This window comes from Pholis gunnellus, assembly GCF_910591455.1.
Source record: "Pholis gunnellus genome assembly, chromosome: 14".
NCBI lineage: Eukaryota > Metazoa > Chordata > Actinopteri > Perciformes > Pholidae > Pholis > Pholis gunnellus.
Genome location: NC_136541.1, coordinates 12,195,741 through 12,218,952, shown reverse-complemented (window position 1 = coordinate 12,218,952; position 23,212 = coordinate 12,195,741). Strand labels below are relative to the sequence as shown.

Below are 23,212 nucleotides of genomic sequence, written 5' to 3'. Positions count from 1 at the left end.
CGGATGAATTATGTGCTCCCCTGCGACACCCTGCAGAGGCTGACTGAGGACAGGTGCTTCTGACAGGACGTGATGGTTTTGTCTTTTATGTATGGATCAATATGGTCCGTCAGCAAAATCCACAACCTACACTTATAATGGGTGCAGCGTTTGGTGAGGGAGGAAAGAATGGATAAGATATGGTGTATCTGTACCATTGGGTCAATTAATACCAGCCTTCATCAGAAAGACACACGTCTGTGTGGTTCAGCTTTTCTCCAGCTCTGTTTTTACAGTTGAATGAACACTATACTTATCAATAAACATAATGATAATTGCTATAATTAATTGGACGGTGACTTAAGTTTTATTGGGCAGGTAGGTGTTGTCCACAAGGTTGTAAAATCTCAGAGAAATCCTGATGCATAAAGGATGCCTCTGTGTCTGGGGCCCTTGTAACTGTGTTGTCCCTGTTTTCTGGTGTTACAGCAAATCCTGTGACACAGCAGATTCTGTGGCCTGATAATGAATTTCAGCCATGTCTTGCCACCGCACATGTTTTCATCATACCATATCGCATACTATATATTTTAGCAAATAAATATACTATACAGTATATAGTAGCAGTATAATATATACTGTGGTAATAAAGCTGAAAAACACCGACTGGGAACATTTGTTGCCTTTTACCCTCTCTTTGTTTTTTTTTGTAGGCTCTCCACTGTACTGTTTGCTATCTAATAAAGGCTAAACTGACAGAGATATTCTCAAATGCATCAATTTCAAGACATATAAAAATACTCTTTGAATAATAATTTGTGTCTGATGTGTTTTTTCCACAAAAAAAAGTTCAATATGTTCATATTTCTTGTCTGCTACTTCACTGAAAAGTCCTTTCTCCGTGTTTTCACATGACTCTCGTGTAAGTTGCATTTTGGACCATGACTGACTTCAAGTCGTGACGATGTCACAAAATCATTAAGTAGCTTCCACATGTTAAACTTTCCCCCCCTCCAGCAGATTAAAGTGAAAACAGCTTTCTAGCATCAAACTCTGCACACATCATTCTGCAGGTCAAACATACAGGTGAGGGGACAAAACGTTTTTTGAGTGTTGGACCACATCTGCCAAAAATGTGTGGATTAGTTGAATTTGATTAATTCTAAATCCTGACATCCCCACACAAATATGATGATCTTTGTGTTTTTTTATATTGTATGAACTGGAAAAAAATCAACAGACTTCACCGAAGATTTGGCGTTTGGAGAAGATGTCAATTTTGATTGTTTACTGGCTCAAAGCATCCAAACACTTGAAACTATCGACAATAAATGACACAGTGGTAGCCACATATTGGGTAAATAATCTCGTAAAGACTAAAAAGAAAATAAATAACACCAATAACACGGTGTTTTAGATCCAGTTGTTTTCAGCAGCCACCTCTTGATATTGTTCTGGTTACAACCTCATAAAAGGCCTCAGAGGGGGTTGAAACTCTGTCCTGGTCTGCTTGCTACTGAGGGGGCGCCCTCCATGTTTATCTGGGTCAGAGGGCCAAAACCAGGAAGCTGTAACTGGAAAACGATGTGAGATTAATGGGGATGAGTCCAATAGTTGATGACTGTCCAGGGATTACCAGAGAGCAGGGGTGAGTAACACGGAGTGGCAGCACTGGGTCATATAAACACGTTCTCTGGCCTCTAGTGACTCCTCTCACTTCATGTTACAATGTTATTTCAGGGCTCTCACTTTATTTTACAGCTGCAAGTATAGTGACTTCCACAATAATTGTTTTTTTTTACATACATTCAGGTTGGCATGACAGCCGTCTGTGCTTTTATATTAAATTGTTTTAAAGTATAGGTAAGTTTTATGTCGCCCCAACATATTTAACTCACTGCAATCACCATATCAAATACTGACAAAAGACTTGAGGAGATGGAAAGGATGTTAAAATGGATAAACACAGACACACAGTCGGAGGCAGGAGCAGAACCTGGCAGCTCTTTATCTCCCTCTGCAGGATACCAGCTCTGAAATAATCCAGCTTTAATTCTCACAGCAGCAGCAGCGTTATCTGTCTTTACCACTCCCTGCTCTGCTGTACTTGATGATGATGACGCACCAACATTTATATTAAATCAAAGAACACACATGCATCGCTGGTAGTTTAAAAAAAAAAAAAAAAATGTTCTGTGTATTTCGTTTGCCAATCAAAAGATGAAAACAGTCGTGTTGTTTTTATGTTCCTTCTGACAGAACTGTAACACAAGGAGAGCTGGGAGTGTACAAGGCACACGAAAACTGAGCGGCAAACTGCAGTTTATCCTCAGATAAATGAGTATCTTATTCTTAAGTATATCTAAATACTTCAGGAATCGTGATGTGGCTGTACATCCAGTAGAAAATATCTGCACAGCTCTTTCAGGTGAATTAGTTGAGGCGACAACATTATGTCACTTTAAACTTTTAGTCAGCAAATTATAAAGGGTAGACAAGAACTTTAATCAGCCGATAAAAGGCCTTTAAAACTCCAATAAACCCAACCTTCAAGAAACGAGAGATGACAACACAAGCAAAATGGAAAGTTATTACCAACCTAACATCTTTTATGTGGAACACTGTGAAGGAAACAGCAAAGAATTAATGAAACAGTTCAACACTTTGGGGACATACGCAGAGTTGCTTTCTTGCCCATTAGGTGAGAAGACTGATATCACTCTGTAGGCAGACTTTGGGCTCACTAATTAACACTTGTATACACAAACGGATGTGAAAAAAACAAGTTTGCGGTGTTATGGTGGTGTTATAAGAAAGTGACAGGCTAGCTGATCCCCCCCGTTTACAGTCTTTATGCTAAGCTAACCTGCTAACAGCTGTTTCGTACAACAGAGCGGTAACAGTCTCCTGATTAAACTCTTGACAAGAAAGCAAATTAAAGTATTTCCCAAAATCTTGGCATATTACAGACGATCTGGTTCTATAATGAAAAGAAAAATGACAGAAAAATAAATGGACTGAAATGAGTTGAAAGAACGAACTGTATAAATGGGTTAATCTTGTACTGTAGCAAATCTGCATGTGAATGAATCAGACTGGAAAAAGTAGTAAATATTTACAGCAGCAGCATCTTCACCACGGTGTTCATACACATTTCAATACCCTCATGTCTTCCTTCATTACGGGGGACTAGCCGCTGGGCAAAGCTGCGCAATTACATCCAACAAAACACATCAAGTACAGTATAAAACATACGCACTTGTCCCAGTAAATAGTCCATGGTCACAGGATTTTTATTTCATAAAAACCTCAAAACTTCTCATTCAAGTCCAATAATACAGCACAGTAGTCAGTTTCTTACACTTAAAAACTCTTTAGGTTAGTAGTAGTGGTGAGTGGTGAGGCGTGGAGATGTTGTGTCACCATGGAGCATGTCACCATAGGAAAGAGTTAAAATACAACCAAACACAACCATACCGCACAGAGCCAATGAAAATGTTTAGTCTGGATCGGAGAGCAGAGAAGCCGATCAGGAGGACAGGGCATCTCCGGAACACGTGCCGGCAGAGGTTCTCTGGCCCGACGACCTTTGACATGGAAGTGAAGGGGAATGGAAGGCCCCCGGGGGCTGCTGGGAACACAACCTGCCAACGAAACACAAGCTCCTTGTCCAGTTGGCTGGCACAGACGCGTGTATAAGGCAGCTGTCTCCAGAGGCAGGCGGTTCTGCAGCGCCACGTTATGTTCTCAATCACAAGTACAAACCAGCCACTCAGTCACCTGTTGTCTATTAGTCTCACCCTCCCGTCTCTTCTTCCACCTCAGACTGCACTGAGCCTGTACAAAGTGTCCTCTTCTACGGACACGCGCCCCTTTAGTTTTTGGGGTAGATTTTCTCATAGAAGAAGTTTTGTGCCAGCAGGTAGAGCTCCCCGTCCTTTTCTCTGACAGCATGTGCCCTGACGAACTGGAACTGCTCCAGTGCAAACTCGTAGAATTCGTTCTCCATCTTCCAGATGGCCGACTGCTGCAGCTTGGCGATCGACTCCTTCGTGGGCGGCTTCTTCTCGCTGGTCTTCCTCAGGTGGGATTTCTTCCCTGTGATGAAAGAGGAGGAGGATTAAAGGGGTCTGGGTACATTAACTCAGTGGTTCAGCATTAACATACACATGGTCTATAATGTTAAATGTTACTACAATTACATTTTTTTAAAGTACTTTTTTTTGGTGAAGGGCAAGTTTAGTTGGGGGTCCCAGGCCCAGGTTGCCTAACCCACCCAACAGCTACGTCTGGCCCCATGAAGACCTGACTTGGGTCTGTGATGCAACTATGTCATGGCAGGTGAAGTTCTCAGGAAGTGCAGGGTTGAGTGAAAAGTTGTATGTGTGAGCTGCGAGAAAGCTTTGCTTGGCCTGCCGTGTTGCAGTTCTGAACCGGCACGTTTCTAAACGGGCACTGCACTAGTACCTGATTAACTTGAGTACTTGGCTGTATCTGCTGCTAAAAATGATGAACAGACTTGAGCCATAGTACATTTATATCAATGTCAGATTTAATTCTTCTGTGCTCTCCATTATTCATTCTGGCTGCACTCATAACTAATCTGTAACTACATCAGCGGGGAGGCATGAGTGCATATTGATCACAATTCAGTTCTCAGAGGAGCAATTCAGACTGCTAATATGCAACCACAGCACACAGACACTTTTAGCATTGCAATGTGAGGGAGCCATGAGGTAGCTTCTCAATATATTATAAAATTAGTGAGGGAAACAAAAATATGCAAGGGAAAAGCAAAGGATTTCCAACTAATCAGCAGATGTTGGCACCTGTTTTGTACAGCTCGGTGGCTCCTTTGAAGAAGCGCGGCAGCGCGGCCTCCAGCATCATGACAAAGTCCTCCAGCTCCTCTGTTAATCCAACCAGCAGGTATTCATTCACCAGGTTGTATTTCGCCTGCTCCAGAGCCCACTGGCTGCCCACGTTCCTGCACAGATTATGTTCATTGCATGTTGTTCATTGCGCCAAGAAACAAGGTACAAAGACAGTGACAGGAAAATGCGACGTGAACAGAGTCCAGAGAGGGTTGAGACAACAGGAGGCGAGAGGCAGGAAGGATGGAAAGAAATAAAGTCAGTGGCGGGTTTTGTAACGGTCAGGAAATGTAATAATAGGGAAGGAAGTAGATTGTTTAAACCTATAAAGTAACTTTTTGGCAAAGCCTTGATAAACTCGGTATTAGAAGACTGGCAGCGACTTCACCTTTTATTCGTCAGTATTTATTTAATGTTTCCAATATGCTCTCCGCTGCTTTAATATGCTGCTAGTGCACCACAGGGAACTCAATCATAGCAAAATCCTGCGAACGGCGGATCTTCTTTGCGGCATTATTTCAGGATCTCTGTGTGAAAGGTGCTTTAGACACTCAGACCTACAGCGAGTGACCTGCTTCAGGAGGGCAGAGTGTTACAAGATGGAGGGCAGAGTCAAGGAGAGATTAAACGAAGGAAAGTGAGGGCAGAGGAGAAGAGAGATTGATACACATCATCATGTAGAGAGATAACAAATCAAGGCCGAGATAGCTTTCAGAGACCTTGAGGAGATGAGTGATGGAAAGGGACTATGAGGTTTAATGTTGGGCATTATTAAACAAAGCTGATGCAGCATCCCTCCTGAACTATCTGCACTGCCTCAGGTGAGAAAAGGGATAAGATTCTCGATAGTCTGTTTTTTTGTCAAATTCCACTAAAAAGACCAAAACCAAGAAGGAGTCTGTCTCGCTCTAACCTTTCTGTGGCACATAAACGCCAAGGACAAGAATTACAAACATAAGACTTTAACATTAAAAACATCACAGGAATAAAGTTTCTCTTAAAAAGGTAAAGCTACAAAAAGGCTAAACAGCTGGCCACTGTAGTTTTTAACATAAACGAAACAGAAGTAAACATTGTATTTGTTGTGGACTTGTGGATTTATACCATCGAACACATTTGGTGCTCTAGTTAGTGATGAATGCACCAGAATGGTGGACGTATTTTAACAATTTTAATGTATTTTAACAATTTTAGGACAATAGGCCCCATTGGCACAGAGGAATACGATACAACAGGCTGACACATAACAACACTTGGGATCAATTCCTTGTCGATTTAATTATTTTTATGGAATTTGTTGACAATAAGAAAAATATAGATTATCACCAGCCTACGAACAATCAAACAGACAAAAGATAACTAAAGCTGAATCAAGTTTTGTTTCTATCATTTCAAATATCCGATCATAATTCGGACTCAGAGTTGTCTGAACACAGATGTTTGAACACTTACCAGCATTCAGAGTAGTGACCACAGAAGAAGGGAATCTGGAGCCAGAGCTTCTCAGGAGCACAGTCTGAGCCGCCGGCTGATACACATTCATCAAACGTCTGAAACACAAACACGACGCATGAGCATTTCTGAAGAAAACACCCAATTTGTCAAATTTCATTTCATTCTGACTTTTAATGAGACAATTTATGAATTTCAACCTTCTTGTCTCCTTGTTTCCTGCGTCTCAAACCGGGCCGGTAGTCATCCCCGAAACGCAGGAAGTAATAATAGGACACCAGCCTTTCAATGGGGTCCCGGATCACGTTTATGTAGATGGGCTTCCTCTTCACCCCAAACCTGACAGAAATGACAGCGGATGGGTTGAGGCACTCAAATGTGAACTCAAAAGACAGACCACAGATCTTCTTTTGCGGTTGAAACATGCTGAGCCCAGAGGATCAGCACTGTGCTACACTCGGATAACTACGCGACACTGGTGTAAGAGAAAAGCTGTGAATGACCACAAGGTGGAGTCACCCGCACAAAGCCACAGCAGGGTGAATGAACCGTTTCTACAATGTTGCCATAATAAAGCAAGACGGCGCATTTACTTGGTGAAGTCCAGGAAGGAGACGTGTCCGTGGTAGAAAGCCGGCTTCATTTCCCTCCACTCAGTCACATTCTTTACAAACCGCACCTGAACCAAAACATGATTGTTATTACAGTTTGTTTTACGCACAGTTTGTGTGTGACAATAATATAGAAAACACCAAGAAACCAGGTTTCTACAATACAAAGGAAAAGAGTGGATTCAAGTCAAAGAAGCCGGTGAGCTCTGACCTGGTCCTGTATGGACATGACCGGGTTGTTCTTTGTGGTGTTGATGTGCAGCACGTGATAGTGGTTCTTCCCGCACAGGTCGTAGGCGATGTTGGTGAAGGAGGTGCTGGCCGTCTTGGGCACGCGGTTGTAGATGATGACGACGTCGTCTTCGCCCTCGGACAGCGTCGCGGCCGGCGAATCCCGCTCCCGCAGGCCGTCCTGCGTGTGCCGCTGCTCGATCTCTCGCACCTCGTGTCTGGCGATGGCTCGTTCTGGAGGGGCGACAGGAAGTTCAACTTTAAATACTGCAGAATAAAATTTGTGGGCAAAAATGGCCTTCGGTGAGTTAATCATTATACAACAACAACAACCTGATCCAGGAGTGCTGCTCTGGAGCAGAACCTGACCTTTGACCTCTCTACGGAGCAGAATAACTCAGTAAAAAAACATCTCTTTAAAAAAGCACCAGGAAGTAGTGCATACTAAACACTGCGTAGTCTAGACAGGCAGCAAGGAAAACTCTTTGAGGAGTTTAAATGACTGCAAGCAAAAACACGACCACCGCCAAGTCCCACACCCCCCAGACCTTTGTTTATATATGGGTCAATGTTAAACAGGTGTTGCGCTCAAATATCACTCAGCTGATGCATATTTGACATCTCTGCTACGAATGGAGAATTAAATATAAACCTGATCCACTTAACAGGAGCTACCCCTCAAATATATTATTCTGTCCTTGTCAGAAGTAACACTGCTGTGTGTGTGAGACTAAGCTGTAATTTCATTCGAGCATTGTCTCCTTTGGAGAGCAGATCGCAAAAAAAAAAAAACTCTTTTCCTGCTTCACACCAAGGATAAAAAATAATGTCAAACAGGAATATTTTTTAATCATTTTGTGAGCAGCCTATTTCACGCTGCGGTGCCGCCGCTCTTGTTCACTTATCAGATTCCACTTTAATGTCAGTCCACTACCTTAACTTTCACTCTCCTTATTTAACCTCGCAGTGAAGTGTCCGTGTGCTCCTGTTTTTAGATCAAATAAATGTACCGTCATACGCACAAGTACATCTTTGTGTGTTTCAGACAGGCTCTGAATAGTGTGAATTGATTTCCCCCAACCTAGTTTCCTCTTCCTCCGAGAATAGCATTGCGTAACGAGGGTGAAAGGGTGAAGAGCGAGGAGGTTAGAGGCCGGTCGTTAGACGGTAAGGCTACAGTTATTTGATAGCTAACTGGACGTTTACAGGACATCAATACGCTATAAATGAGGAGGGCGGAGGAATCGCAATCCAAAACACTGCATGAAGCGTCAGAGAAGCCAGACATCAGTGCCTCGGTGTGAATAGATTCCACACAAAGAAGCCCGGGCCTTTGTTACCCTCGGGCTTTTCTTCGTCTGAATTCGCCTCAGATTGACTGGTGTTGACAATGCCTCAGAGTGCTCTGCAGGAAGGATGGAGCGAGAAGAAGAAGGGTGCTTGTGTGTGTGTGTGTGAGCGAGAGAGAGAGAGGAGGGAAGGCAGCACAACACTGGAGCACCTAATACCCGTGGGAGCACTCAATGGAGCCAGCCTAAAGCGCTGCCTGGCTGCTGAGACACTGTCACAGCCCGGACCGGCCGCCTTTCGAGGCCGGCATCTGGCACCGGCGGCCAATTAAGACGTCAACTGGGATTCTGCCGGCCTCTCCTTCATCTGTGCGAACACATTTGGGGAGTGCAACACAACACTGTCACTTGCCCTCCCTCCTGAGCAGCTGTTAATGTTCCACTCATCAGAGCTGGATCTGGTTACGGACGGAGCCGCGGCGCTTTCCGCGCGCTCGCAACTGCTGCTCCGGGCCGATGGCGTGGAGACGTGCCAGGTGGCTGTAATGGCTGAAGGCTGTCAGCGTGCAGAGCGACTGTAATGGACGCATTCATTCACGACCTCCTTCCAGAGCGTGCACAAACAGCAATAACAGTTGCTATGCTGGAGCTTTATCGCTTGGGCTCAAATGTCCTTTTAGGATTATTTTTATGATGGTGTGCAGCGACGGGTGCCAGACGAAGACAGAGGCATTCGAAAAGAATTGTGTCAGAGTGCAACCCGTGACAATGCAAGTCATAAAGATGACGTGCCTTTAGTGTGATGTGTACCAGGTGTCTGCTCACAGTCTTAAAACGCACTGAAAACATACTTTCTCAATCAGAGAAGGTTTGAAGAATAGCTGTGTTTATTTCGCATGTAAGATTTCTGTATTTGTGTTCCCACAGAGTCCTGATGAAACAGATTAGTTGAGTTTGTGTTTAAAATCTTAATTTTTACTCTAAAGCTGCTCTAAATCAATGTTATATATATATATATATAAAAAAAACAATATATGGTGTTAATGTTTCTCCATATCAGCTGGGAGATCAGGGTTATAAGTCACTGTTGCGGTGCCCCAAAGAAAATCTGCTACTGCAGGTTTAACTTTTGGTTGTTTGTGTTTTTTAGTCATGGGTTATGTTTTATTAGAATACTGAGGATTTCAGGGTTAAATGGTAAAAAACAAAAACAAAGAAACAGAGTGCTTATAGAGTACTTTCTCACAAGTGGTTTGCCAGGTTTAGAGATATCTGAGGTGACATTTTCACTGCTGTGAGAAAAACACCCATCAGCAGCAATGTGTTTCTTCAGAGATGGTGTCCCCGCTACTCTGGATAATCCACAGACCTCCCCGTCAACAGTTTTCACAGGAAGAACGTTTTGTTGGAGAAATACTCGGCTGTTGACAGCGAGGTCTGTGGATTATCCAGAGTAACAGGGACATTGTTTACAAAAGAGTACGTATCGCATTTTAAAATGTATTGATTTAATTCTGTGAGCACCACAAATTAAACTCCATACAACGCCACGGTGCTGGCAGTCGACAAGATATCTCATAAACTAGATGGACAAATAAAGATTTTAATGAGTGACTTGTGACTTGACACTTTAAACTGTTCTTGACCATATTTTGAACTACCGACACCTTTTGGGCCAAACATGCTTCATCATGTAAGCTGTCTTTTTGCTTTGTTGTGGCATAAACACACAAATGTAAGCTTTTGTGTAGCTCAAGCTTGGCAGGACGGCTGGCAGCGTCTACATTCCCCCCCCCCCCCCAGAGGAGGAGGGGGACCGTGGGGAAAGCCCGGTGGGGGGCTACTGCGTCCCCAACTACAACGTCCTCAACTATGCGGAGGGGCCCAGAAACCACTTGTTAAAGACATGGCGTTTTGTGGCAAATTTCCAACAACCAACAAGGAGGCGAAGCGGGCACGGGGAGGGCTCCTTAGGCTTTGTAGAAGACGCCCTATTCATCGCGAGACTGAATACACTTGGCACAGACCTCCATATCGGAGGGCGCCACACACACCAACTTAAGCTTAGCGCTCCCTTCTGAGGTCATTTAATTAGAGAACAAAAGCCTGAATTACTATGGCCACACAGCGGGCCTCCTTTCATTCCACATTTCCGTCAGTTTCCTTCCCTCAAGCCGTCTCCGTGCATTAAAAAGCTAATTATGAACCGTGAAGCCAACACGGGTCTTAAACATTGTGACAACTACAAGCCTATTACTCACGAGTTTCATCCAAAGTGAGAGACAGCAGGAAGAGCTCAGGTATAGTCCAACATATTTACTGAAGCAATTTCGCGGCTGATTAGACGCAAGCATTTTTTTTTTGTGGAAAATAATCATTCATATTCGCCACCAGATCTGGAAAAAAAATGCGACAGGCCGTCATGTATTATGGCCGTGGCGTCAGATCTGATGGGATAATAAAAGTGGGGGAGAGAAGATGATCCCTTCTCCAAAAGCAGCACATAAATCTATCATCGCTCCGATCCGCCAGTCGGAGCTCTCTCCCTGTGTCTGCTCCCCCCCCCCCCCCCCCCCACCCCCACGAGAGGGTTAGCCCTTCGAACCGGAGCCGTGGGCTCGGTGGGTAATAGAGATTGGCCATCAGCGGCAGACTGAGGTGTGCGGCTTGTGTGGTTCCGCTCGGATGCCGCTGGATTGCGAAATCAATGAAGTATGACAGGGAGGAGATCTAGGTTGCTGCTGCTGGGTGCCGTTTCCCCCTCTTCCCGCTATATAGACTTGGAAGCAAGCTTCTGTTTTGCGGTGCCAGGTTTTTTTTTTTTGGGGGGGGGGGGGGGGCAGTTATGTCACCACTGCACCACTCTGGAACATTTGGATAAACCGTGCACTTCCGAATTTCTAATTATTCTAATTCAGTCTTCGGATCCGTTTAGCAGAGAGTGGATTACCAGAGGACACGGGAATGAAGTCAGGATGGGGGAGATTCAGGCCTGGCTCCACAGAGCAGCACCTGCCTGACCGTCGTTGTTTCAGCGATGACAAGGAATGTGAAAACATGCTGCGAGGAGAAGCTGGTGTGCCGCTTTTCAACACTGCTGCCAGAAGGGCGACGGATAAACGCTTTCATTAAGCGATTGTGAAGGTGTTCGGTACATTGAAGAAGGCCTTCAGTGCTTTCAAACAAGCTCAGCAAGTGAAAGTGGGAACAAAGACGTAAACAAACCACGCGACACTGAAGCGTGAAATTTCCTTTAAACTAGACACCAAAACTTTTACGCCACATGCAGTATTTCACAGATTTTCCACTTGTTTTAAAGAGAGACAAGACACACATTGGAGTCAACGTGCAATTGTTTGGGAGGGCTATTTTGAAAAAAAAAAAGTTGAGGCATTCCCCCCCCCCCCAATGGTTTTGACACACAAGTATGACATTGACACTCCATGAAAGGTCTCATTCACTCTGCTGTGCCTGCACAGTTCAGCTGGGGAGGAGAGGCGAGGTGGGAGGGTTGGGGGAGAAAAGAAAGGACCAGGTCTGAGTAACATGTAGACTGGAGAGTATGGGCCCCAAACGGACACGATGCACCTCTCTGAGCCCTGCGTCCGTGTCCTGTTGCCTCCAAGTTCCCATTAAATGCAGGGCACACGGCAGACTGTGCATGGCAGCTTCATTATTTATACATGGAGACCCAGCGACCCTGAAGATGGCCTCTGGATTTAAACTGGATTTTCAAAATATGCGCCATGAAAACTGTAGATCGAACTTTCTCTGTCCACGAAGTGATTCCAACACCTCAACTCAAGATGTCTGCTGATACACAGCATTGAGTCCATGCCAGTGACTCTACCACATTTAACACTGAGGTTAGCTCACTGGTAGCGTTAACATTTTACACTTGAGTTTAACGCCGCGTTGCAGCGGAGGTCGGAGGTCGGAGGTCGCCTTTACGTGCTGCGTGTGTTTATGCAGTCAAAGAGGTTTCATAAGAACTGCGTGACACACAAAACGTGCAGTGACTTTCATCCCTGTTCATTGTAACATTAGCAGGGTATTTTGTTTTTTATTCAACTCGTGTCCCAAATTCGTCCCAAAATTAACTTTCATCCTCCCTGATCCTATTTTTTTTGGGCCCCCGGGACGACCTTAAGATCGAGCCCTGTTTGTGGCCCCTGGGAGTCCTCTTGGTAATCCAGCCATGTGAGTCACAGATTGAATGACATTTACTGACAAACAGTAAAAAATATCTTGTCAACAGAACGATACGGGGGAGTATATTTCTGTTTTGTCTGATTTGGGAACGCTAGAAATCGCGCTGAACAACGTATTAACGTCAGACTGCAACATAAGCAACAGAAAGGCTCCACGTTTGAAATTCAAATCAAACAGACGCACCCAGTGAGGTGAAGTAGTGAAATATAGTGTCTGGCTTCATTGCAGATTCTCAATAAATAACACGTTTCACGGCGACTTGACATTTCCTGTCCTGGACTTGGCACTAGCTGCTTTGTGAGGCTGCATAAATACGAGCTGAAGAGTGTTTCATTGTTACGACTTTCACGGGAGTTCTGCTTTCACTAGACGGCACACAGGAGAGCCGGGAAAAATGAGGCGAATACAACGGCAGGTGCAGGATGGAGGTGCTCCGTCCTCCGGAGAGATGCTGCCGCCGCCAGGCCCTCGAGTTCAACTCAGCACCACCCGATCCACGTGAAGGTCATGTATCCGGTAAATGGAAATGGCTTCTTTTTTTTCCCCCTCTCGCCCTGGCAAAAGTAGCGTGGTGAAAACAAGAGTGTTTTTGTCAGAGAGTGCCGACAAAGCATTCCTCATACACAGAGAAGAGACAAAACGTGGCCTTGTCAGCGCTGATATACAACGCTGTGCAGACAGTTTAAAGTGGTTAAGTGGTTTGGGGGGTATAAGTCTTGAGACCATAATTAGTCCAGTGAGTGTCATTGAGGAGGACGGTGTCAACACTAGAAACCTCAAAAATGCCCTGCTTTTGGGAGAACGGGCTCTAAAAGTGCAGCAGCTGAGGACGGGGTGTTTTTTTTTTTTTTGCTCTGGGGAGTTCATAAGCTACAGATTAAAAACAAGCTGTTCCGACTCAAACGCTAAATAAGCTCCAGCCACATGTGGCCCATTTCTAATACCTAGTCTGAATGCAAGCCATGTCTCTACAGTTATGATAACAATCATGGCTCAGATAGATGGAAACGATAACAGTCGTGGTTCAATCTGACACTTTCTCCCCTAATACGTCTTTTATGCGATCGAAGCCGGTAGTGCTGTCTGACGGGGGAGCCAATAATGTCTGGGAAAACAGAAAGAGGAAAGGGGGCCACGTTCTGTCTGCTTCATCAGAAACAGACAGTCAGATGAGATTATGGAGCAATTTACACAGATGGCAGATCCCATCATTCCCCTGCCTTGTTAAGTGAAGGCGAGTCTGACAGATTGGGGGGGGGGGGGATTGATTGTAGCAGATCTCATCTTGGCACAGATTGTCAATGACTAAGCAGTGGGAATTAGCCAACATCTTCAGAGGCATTTGCACTTCAAAAAGGAAGGAGACAAAAAAAAAAAAATATCTGGGTAACTTGTCAAGAGAAAAGAAGCAGGAATGTCGCCGCTAAATGCTCACAGCCTCGCAAACCCTCTCTGTGAGAGGAGCGCAGAGCGGGAGAAACTTGCACAAATTACAGCAGCTGAACGCATATAGATTCGCACTGAAATAAAACTCTGTTTGCCCTCATATCCTAATATAACAACAAACAATGTTTGCATAACAGTGCAGCTCTGGTAAGCTACAACCCAGATATCTGATGTTCCCTCTCCGTCTCTCGGCCCTGCAACAGATAATTAATAATGCATGTATGGGAGTCTGGGGAGAAGTCCACACTCTATTAAGACGGAGCAGACGACAGCTATTCATAGTTTTAATGATGAGTGGGAGGGACAGGTGAGCGCCGCGGAGAATACGTCCCCTCACAGAAACGTGCTACAGTGGAAAACGGCGTTATGCAGGACAACTCTGCGACGACACCAGTTCAGCTCTTCAGGCTTCTCCGTTTTTTCATCTCTCAGCGTTACCGCTTCTCTTCTTTCATCTCATTATACTTCGCACCCGCAGGCCATCCGTCCAGTGAGGATGTTGTACCGCGTTCGCCATCGGAGGCCGAGCAGGCCCCACCTTTACAGATACAGTTCTGACATCACTGTGGAATTGTTTTGTGTTGTTCCTCTGCGTGTTTGGTCACACGAGCCTGTTAATACACATCATGTATCAAGCTGGAGCTAAAACCATCCTCTCAATTTTCTAAATGTTATTCCCTTTATGAAAGTCTGTTCACAGGACGTTCATGTGTGGAGTATTACTGCATGCGTGTCAACAGTTGTATGAAGCCGTTTGTGGCTCCAGCAGGAAGTGATCGGTTGGGTCTGAAGACTACAAGTTTGATAATACATTTTAAAAAGCAGTGATCTTAGCAGACCATTGTAGTCCGCTCCTGAGCCTAGCAGCTCAAGGCTACATTAGCCGCAACTAGCATAACACACCTGAATCTTTAACCAAACCGTCCCGCTCTGGTTGCATTCTGGGTAATGTAGGCGGCAGGTTATGGTTATAGTAATGGAGGCTGCCCGCCTGGGGTTGGTGGAGCTTTTGTCCTTTTCTTTTAATAAAAATAGTATTGCAGTACCCTGTATTGCTACTTACAGCGTTACAAGGGTTGTGGCCGTTCGTTGCCATTTGGACCATGCGCTGTTCATTTCTTTATTCAAAGTTTGTTAATATTGAACGTTTCCAAATTGCACAACATTCGACAACAGGGTCCCCGGCATTACACCCACCAAGTGTGAAGTAGATCAGATGAGCTGTGAAGGACACACTAAAATAATAATTGATCTATATTCTGATATACAGTTTATAATCTTTTATTAGTCCAATAAAATGAGTCAAAACTATGTGTTAAAAGAACAGATTTTGGTGATTATATCAAACTTGATTAAACTTTATTAAAGTCTTGGACACAAAGGCCAGTTTCATATAAATAAGTTATGAGAAGACATTAACATGGGCTCTTGTGCATTGTGGAAGGAGTTTACTATTTCCTAACAGGTAATATGCTAAAAGATTAATTGATTCATCCCAAAAGTAATTGGCAGACTAATCGATGATGAAAATAATTGTTAGTTGCAACTCCTTTTGAGTAAAGACATTAATACAGAAACAATATGTTGATGTTTCTCGGAGGTTTTTAGCATCAGTGACAAAGAGACAATACTAATCCCGTGTATTGGATTGGTGCGCCATTAATATCAGTGAGAGGCAGGACAGGTGTGTGTGTGTGTGTGTGTGTGTGTGTGTGTGTGTGTGTGTGTGTGTGTGTGTGTGTGTGTGTGTGTGTGTGTGTGTGTGTGTGTGTGTGTGTGTCATTACTGAAAGTGTTTGAGAAAAAATATGAACGCCACAGAAAAAGACGCAGACGCATAAATCTACTTATCCTCAGTCAGCAGGGGAAGGTCTTGATTGTACGAGCTGAATATTCAGCAACCCAGGTATTTCATTAATTAAGGCCACACACACACACACACACACACACACACACACACACACACACACACACACACACACACACACACACACACACACACACACACACACACACACACACACACACACACACACACACACACACACGCTCTTATTTGGATTCTGTCTAAATTAACTTCAAGTTGAATTTCAGGGCATTTGGCAATGCTGCTCACACCATTCAGCACAGTGAGGAGAGGGAAGGAGACGCATGCAAAGACAAGGAAGGAAGAAGACAAAAAAAGAAAGAAACAAAGTGAGAGAAAAGGAGGCAGAGACGGGTAGAAAAGAGGTGGAGAAGTCGGACAAGGAGAGGAGGGGAAAGTGTAGGAGCATCACATTAACAGCTGATCCCAGAGGACGCCTGGTGTTACAATAAAACAAGATAAAAGGGACTCTAAAACCAACAGGAGCCAAGTTGAACCAGAGGCTGAGGAGGAAGAAGGTCAGCGCCGCTCGACCACCTTATTTCCTCCTTTATCCCTCCGTGCTCTGATGAAATTGGTTGTAAAAAGGCTGCAGGCCCGCTTTCTTCCGTCTCCCTTTTTACAAGGGCTTATGATCCACAAGCTGGGGCTTTAAATATTTCGGCGTCGCAGTGAAAATTAAATCATTTCTTTCATTTCCCCCCCTCCCTCCCTCCCTCCCTCCACACTTCCTCCTCCTTTGATAGCACATTATTTCAGAAGTCTGTGGCGGATATTCTCCTTTCAGGTGCTCATCCAATGGGGTTAGTCAAACACAAGAGGGATTTGAACATCACAAAAGGAGACTCGGCACGCAAATAAAAAGACGTTGTTTACAACTATTGATCCAGAAGGAGCTGTAAGTTATTATCACGAGAGGGGTTTATTAGCCGCTAGCCTGTTTCCAGCTGTCGGAAGAGAAGTTTAATGGTGTCGCAGAGAGAAAGAAACTCTGCTTACTGAAGAAAAGAAGAAACTGACACCTGCCGTCACGTGTTTACAACCACAGGCTCCATTATCTCAAAAAAAAAAAACCTGCAGGCTTTGACTCAGCGAGGTGTGAGCCCCGGAGAGTCTAAATTTGATCTTGTAGCTTTTATCATCATCAAAATAGTGCGGCGCATAGAAAAACTGATTATTTCTGAGAGCGCATAGAAAGAAAACGTCACATCAGCACAGCACTCCGGAGCAATGTTCTCTCTGAGCATCTCCGCAGGACTGTTTGCTGACACACGACTGATTTATCACTTCAACTAAACAACAACGTATCAGCCGTCACTCAGAGCTCCACCCCGACCTGCAGGGTTTTGGGGGGGGGTCACATGATATTTGGAGGGCCACGTCTGACCAACAGTGACACAGGAAGACGGGAGGCTGCGAGGAGGAGAACGCGCGTCTGTGTGAGGAGTAAAGGAGGGAAGATGTTGGGGAGAGAGGCCAGCTGAGGGGAGTGATGAGTGGCGTTGGAGCGGGGGTGTTCTTCTAGAACGGCCTCCAATTACACCCAGGGTGTGAAACCGTCTATAACACCCTGATTAGCCGTTCTGTCATCCTGCTACAGGAGCAAACGCCGGCTGGCTCTGGTTGCTGCTGTGAGCGCCACTTTGCAGCGGAACACATTCCCCGTCAGCGGCCATAAATCCTCGGCCCCCCCCCAATCAAAGCGTGCCCCTAACAATTCAGCGTCGGCCCAGTATGACCATTAGCGCCGAAGCCTCCCTTCCTCCCACAACAGATCCGTCCCCGACACCTACGCCCGTCCCCGCTGTGGGCTACCCTCCATTAGCCGCTCAAATGGCACGTCTCAGAGAGTGACTGAGCAGCCGGGTCCAGGCGATAGACGCTACCGGCTGCTGATGGTAGCAGATGCCAACGTGCGGAGTGAAAGCAAATGACTCATGCACTCTTTATACCTCTCAAGGCAGCTAAAAACAGAGATGTGGGGTGTCAGGGAGAGTTCAAAGGGAATCTGAGTGCCGTGTCCACAGAAAGAACAACGAGAGGAAGAAGAAGATTACACATTTAGGATGTGGAGGTTTGCACTTGAAGCTGTAGAGAAGACACGGGGCTCAGTCTAGATGAGTGCTACCGATGGGTCGCCTATTGGATCAAGGAGGAAGCAACCATTTGGTGTCGCAGCGCTTTGAGTGGAGTCACAGAGACCGGTTGACACACACTTGACCAATGTGCAGGAGGGAAAGGAGTTCGGGTCGACGCTTGGATCGTCTTTAAAGTAAAATCGCCAACACAAGTGCAGCTCAAGGGCGTATCGGTGACAGGATGAGCGATGTGCAGCAGCAGGGCAGCTCAAAAGGTATAAAGACGTCCAATCAAAGTCCATGCAGTGTGCGCACAAGGACGGACTAGCGATGCCCGACCGACGTCCCTTCGAGAGCAAATTCCTGCCCGGGTCCCTCAGAGGCCGAGTGTGAAGGGCGGCCTCGAGGCATTGAGAGCCTGGCACGACCATCAAAGTCAAAATCCAAAAGCCAAGCCCGGGAGCGACAGGCTGCGGTGACAAATCAATGCTTAAAAATCTTGCGTCAGCTCTGCAAACACTTGGACAATGAAGTGCATGCATCTCTTTCCTCCTTCCGCTCTCGTTCTCGCTCAGCTCGTCACAGAGCCGCTTGTGTCTGGAACTAAATATCACATCGCAACAGATGGGAATTGAATTCCTTTAATCAGGCTGAATAACGGCCAGCGGATAAAAAGGCGATGATGCTCTGAAGGGGGGGGGGGGGGGGGTCTCTGAATACATCTGTCTGCTGGGTGACACACAGCCCCCCCGAGCGACCTGCGGGGCACGGAGGTGAAGAGGTTGTTTGCTACAGTTACAAAGGCCGTTGAGGTGACAGTTTTATTAACAACGTTTCTATTTATGCAGCTCCCAACATACCAGCAATTAACCTGCTACCGGTGGCTACAAGAAAAGCTGGGCTGTCTTCAATAAAATAAAGGGTTTTCTTCTTGTTTATGAATAATCTCCCTGAGGAAATATGTTCAGCGTGGCTTGAATCTATAAAAGCAGGTAGCGGGGACAGATGTTACACAAATAATGACGCACTCGACTGTGTAATGAACATGCTTTCAGCCAAAAAACACAGGAATCATAAAAACACATCGCTCTGGCACTTTGTGTTATCATTTTAACTCAGCTTACTATATTGTGATGGGATGTGACGTCTAATCCAACAGTCTTGAGTTCATCACAAGTGTCAGCTTTGCACTTAAGAGACAATCGGTGCTAAATGAATGATGCAGACGTCCACACCATCCCAACAACTTACATACTTTTAAGTATGTAGTAAAGTCCCTCTGGGTGCTGGTTTAAAAAAGACAGACTGATCAAATTATCTCAACATGGTTGAGAAGATCTAATCACAGCGGAATCCCATTCAAGGCATCAGTCTCCCGTTTGACGTCAGTGAATCGTTACGCAGGAATGTCACGTCTCAGACTTCACATATAGCTTCATAGTAGCGTGACATTTTTCAAGGTGAGCGGTTAAAATGGCCTGAACTGAGGGGAGAGCGTTCATGGCAACCCTGACGGGGGAAAGTGGCCCTGAATCCCCGTCCGTTGCTCTTTATTAAAAGAACCTTTATTATTCGATCCATCCCCTGCACAGTCACTCTGCGTTACCGTTGACCCGGCCGGCAGCAGTGCCGGTGAGCAGCCGGAGAGAAATACCGTCGGAATAATGGATTAGGCCCACAGCAGGACGCACAGCTGCATCGTGGGATGATTGTAATGCAGGAGACTTCTCTGGGACACAGTGAGGCGACGATTAGTTTGGAAGCAAATCACAGCTTGTCTGCCCTGGGGGGGGGGGGGGGGGGAATAATGGGGGAAATTATTCAACCTGCGTGTCAGGCAATAGGATCCCACGCTGTGAGGAGAGAGCGCCGGTCATTCCAACCCACATGAAGTTAATTGTGAACACGAGAAAACATGAAGGTGACTTAACAAGAGCTTCCTCCGTGCGAGAGTCGTTCATGGAGGTTTGATTTTTATTGTTGCACAGACGGACCTGCAGCAGGCGTACCTGGCGACGTGACCGGCCCTGTGGCTGTCTGTCAGCATCGGGCCTGCGAAAGCCTCGGTCACAGCTATTTGTCTATGCAGCACATAATTCAGAGCTCCAGCACACAGACGTCTGCTCAGTATGGTCATCCATCAGAGCGCTTTTTGCCAAGTCAACAGATTCTTGTGGTGGTGGGCAGTCGGGGGGGGGGGGGGGGGGGGGGGGGGGGGGGGGAGAGGCCTCTCAGGTTGTGTTTCAGCACCGTGTGTGTGTGTGTGTGTGTGTCTGGATTTTCACTGTGTGTAAAGTATAGCCCTTTACAGCAGCAGTAATCCATACAGCAAGCCAATACAGCCATCTATACCCCCACCAGGACACGTGATTGTTCCAACATGTGAAAACTCAAGTGGGATTCTTTATTCAATTAAGGTGACTCTAAAAACGATTTCATTCACAATCTAGCCTGGAAACCGGTCCGTCTACTCGCCTAAGGCCCAGGAAAACAAACACGGAATAGAAAGAAAAGCAGTAAACATCCACATTTGAGAAGCTAAAACAAGTGCATTGTTGTAGTTTTTGCTTAAACATTACTTGATTATCAAAAGTGTTTTCTCCCAATCAAGTAACCGTATGTTGTCCCAGTAAAAGTGGCACAACATCAATTATTAAGACCCTAACCACTGCTCATGATTCACAATCAGATGTTTTCACTTATTTTGGCCAATTAGATGATTGTGTGCGTCTGTGCAGACTGTGATTTACTGACAGCTCCCTGACTCTGCTGTTAAGTTTTGTTGCATCTTCATCACTCAAATGTCTGGCGACCGCATATTTAGTAGCTTTGATACACCAAACGTCACCTGAGCGCAGGTGCCTGTCGCAATTATTGCATTACGATTGTTTGGAGGTCGCCACGACCATTCTGCACAGTCGTTATATTACACAATCAACAGAGACGGTTTTAGGTGTGTTTCCATCAGCTAGGTTGAGTCAAATAAACGGTCTGCCTCAGCCAACGGTTATAATGCAGGAAAAGAAAAACAAGGAAACAAAAAGAGCTGCTGGACAGGTTCTTCTGTTTCAGCTCACGTGTGTTGCTTACAAAGCAAGATGGTGACAGAGGTGCCGATAACGCGTCTCTTGATTTATAGCAGAGAAGTTTTGCTGGAGTTGTCTAACTACTACATTTCATTATTTACACCTGTGCTTTTCCTACTGAGGCAACTCAAAATGTCTTCATTTTTCACTGCTCATAGCACCGGCTTTACCAATAAAATGAAAGATTTCTCTGTTCCATTAAGTGTCTCAGTAACACATTTGAATGAACCAGCATGCGCAATAAAAAGGACCCTGGAAGTGCCTCACCTAAATGGAATTCACTGCAGCCATTTTTAATGTTATTGATTACACCTGTGCTTTTCCTGCTGCTATAACGTGTCAAAATGTCTGCCGTGAAAATGGCCCGTTCGCTGCCAGGCTCCCACTCTCATCCAACGATACAAGAGGTGGCGTTTGAACCCCTGAGGTACACTAGCTGCACCCTCAGACCGGCTGCACCACTCTGCTGTTCCTTAAAAAAAAAAAAAATCCCCACAGTGGAGGCATCAGAGAGATAATCCTGCAATGTCCCAGATCTTTATTGGGAGTGAGCCCCTGATGGGAGCTCACAATGAGATTTGAACGCAGCGCCGGCCACGCTTCAATCCCAGGAGAGAGTTTGGTAAAAGGGCAGGAGAGGATTTAAAGCATGTATGCAAAAAAAATATCATTCAAACTTAGTTGGAGCAAATAGAGGTTTCCTGCAGTGTCCTGTGTATTTGTCACTGCTGCCCATCACACCTTTCAGGCTGCCTCCAGAACCACCAGCTGCAATATAGCATGTCCCATACTTCCTACTTAACTGTTGGTTTCTTATCTCAAAAAATGCATCAATTTATCAGTCAGTGACAGAAAATGAATCTGCAACGCACTTGAAGATCTGTTAATCGATTACGTTATTTTTCAAGCGGAAATGACAAACGTGCTCCAGCTGCAGCTTCTCAGATGTAATCATTTGCTGCTCATCTCTGTCTTTTTTTTCTTCCTATCATTACGAAAAAAACTCTAGTTGTACAAAACAAACACGTCATCAATTTCCAAACCAGAACATTAATCATGTCCAGAATTGCCAGATTAACCGATAATGTCAATAACTTCTAGCTGCAGCTCTAAAGTATACAAACACACTCACTATCACGAGGCAACAGGCTGCAGAAAGCAGCACCTCCTCTATCTCACACTGCATTGCACAGATGGATGAGATGTACATTCTGTAGGCATTCAAATACTACAAATACTCGGAATGGCCACGCGAGAGATCATTAAACATGTCATGACTGTGTACCAGTGTCTGATGAGGCGTTAGAGGTGGGTGAGGTGCTGCACACTGACCCAAAATGCACAACAATGGTGATGCACATATCTATCTATCTATCAGTGACCAAAGACAGACACCTCCCACCCAGCCTGCGGTGTTCCTGGAGTGTAGTGAAGGGATGGGATCAGGCTGCAGAGCCCTTTAAAACTTACCGAGCTTCCCCTTGGACTCCTCCAGCTTCTGGATCTGGTTCTCCAGGAAGAACATGGCCACTGCGAACGCCAGCAGCGCCAAAAGCTGCAACTTGGGCGGCATCATGACTCTGAGCAGCCCCATCAAATCATCCAGAGAGCTATTTGGTCAATCCATGCTCAGAGAAGGAGGCACTGAAAACACACACACACACACACACACACACACACACACACACACACACACACACACACACACACACACACAAACACACACACACACACACACACACACAGCGACGACGGTGATTACAAAGCGGCTGAGTGTGTGAGCATGGCCCTCTCTCCCTCTGTGTGCGTGTGTGTGGATATCTCGGCAGTGTTCAAATCCTCTGGTTACCTCAAAGGCGATGTGTGTTCATGCTCGGCTTGGTTATTACATCAAGTCAATTCCCAAAAGAGGCGAGCCCCAGAGATTTATCCAGAGTGCGTAATAGTCCCTCCGGTTCGTAGGAGCGGTGGTACCAGCCACTGTCTTCTGCGTCCCCCATGTAGCGCTGCGCTGTCCCATCCAGTGTGTGTCCACCACCGCACCACGGACACTCTGTTACTACCACTCAGGCCATTGGATGTATCAAC

At 45.5% G+C, this 23,212-nt stretch overlaps 1 protein-coding gene across 1 annotated transcript; it reads right to left on the bottom strand.

Annotated features, from left to right (window-relative positions):
• Nucleotides 1-2,555: 2,555 nt before the first annotated feature.
• hs2st1a (heparan sulfate 2-O-sulfotransferase 1a) lies at nucleotides 2,556-23,152 on the bottom strand. The gene is made up of 8 exons (XM_079173728.1): nucleotides 22,974-23,152; nucleotides 22,595-22,768; nucleotides 7,128-7,381; nucleotides 6,899-6,984; nucleotides 6,506-6,644; nucleotides 6,306-6,403; nucleotides 4,809-4,966; nucleotides 2,556-4,077 (listed from the first exon to the last, which is right to left on the bottom strand). Exons 2-8 carry the CDS (start codon nucleotides 22,716-22,718, stop codon nucleotides 3,854-3,856), a joined length of 1,083 nt encoding a protein of 360 aa, XP_079029854.1. The 5' UTR covers nucleotides 22,719-22,768; nucleotides 22,974-23,152; the 3' UTR covers nucleotides 2,556-3,853.
• Nucleotides 23,153-23,212: the final 60 nt, after the last annotated feature.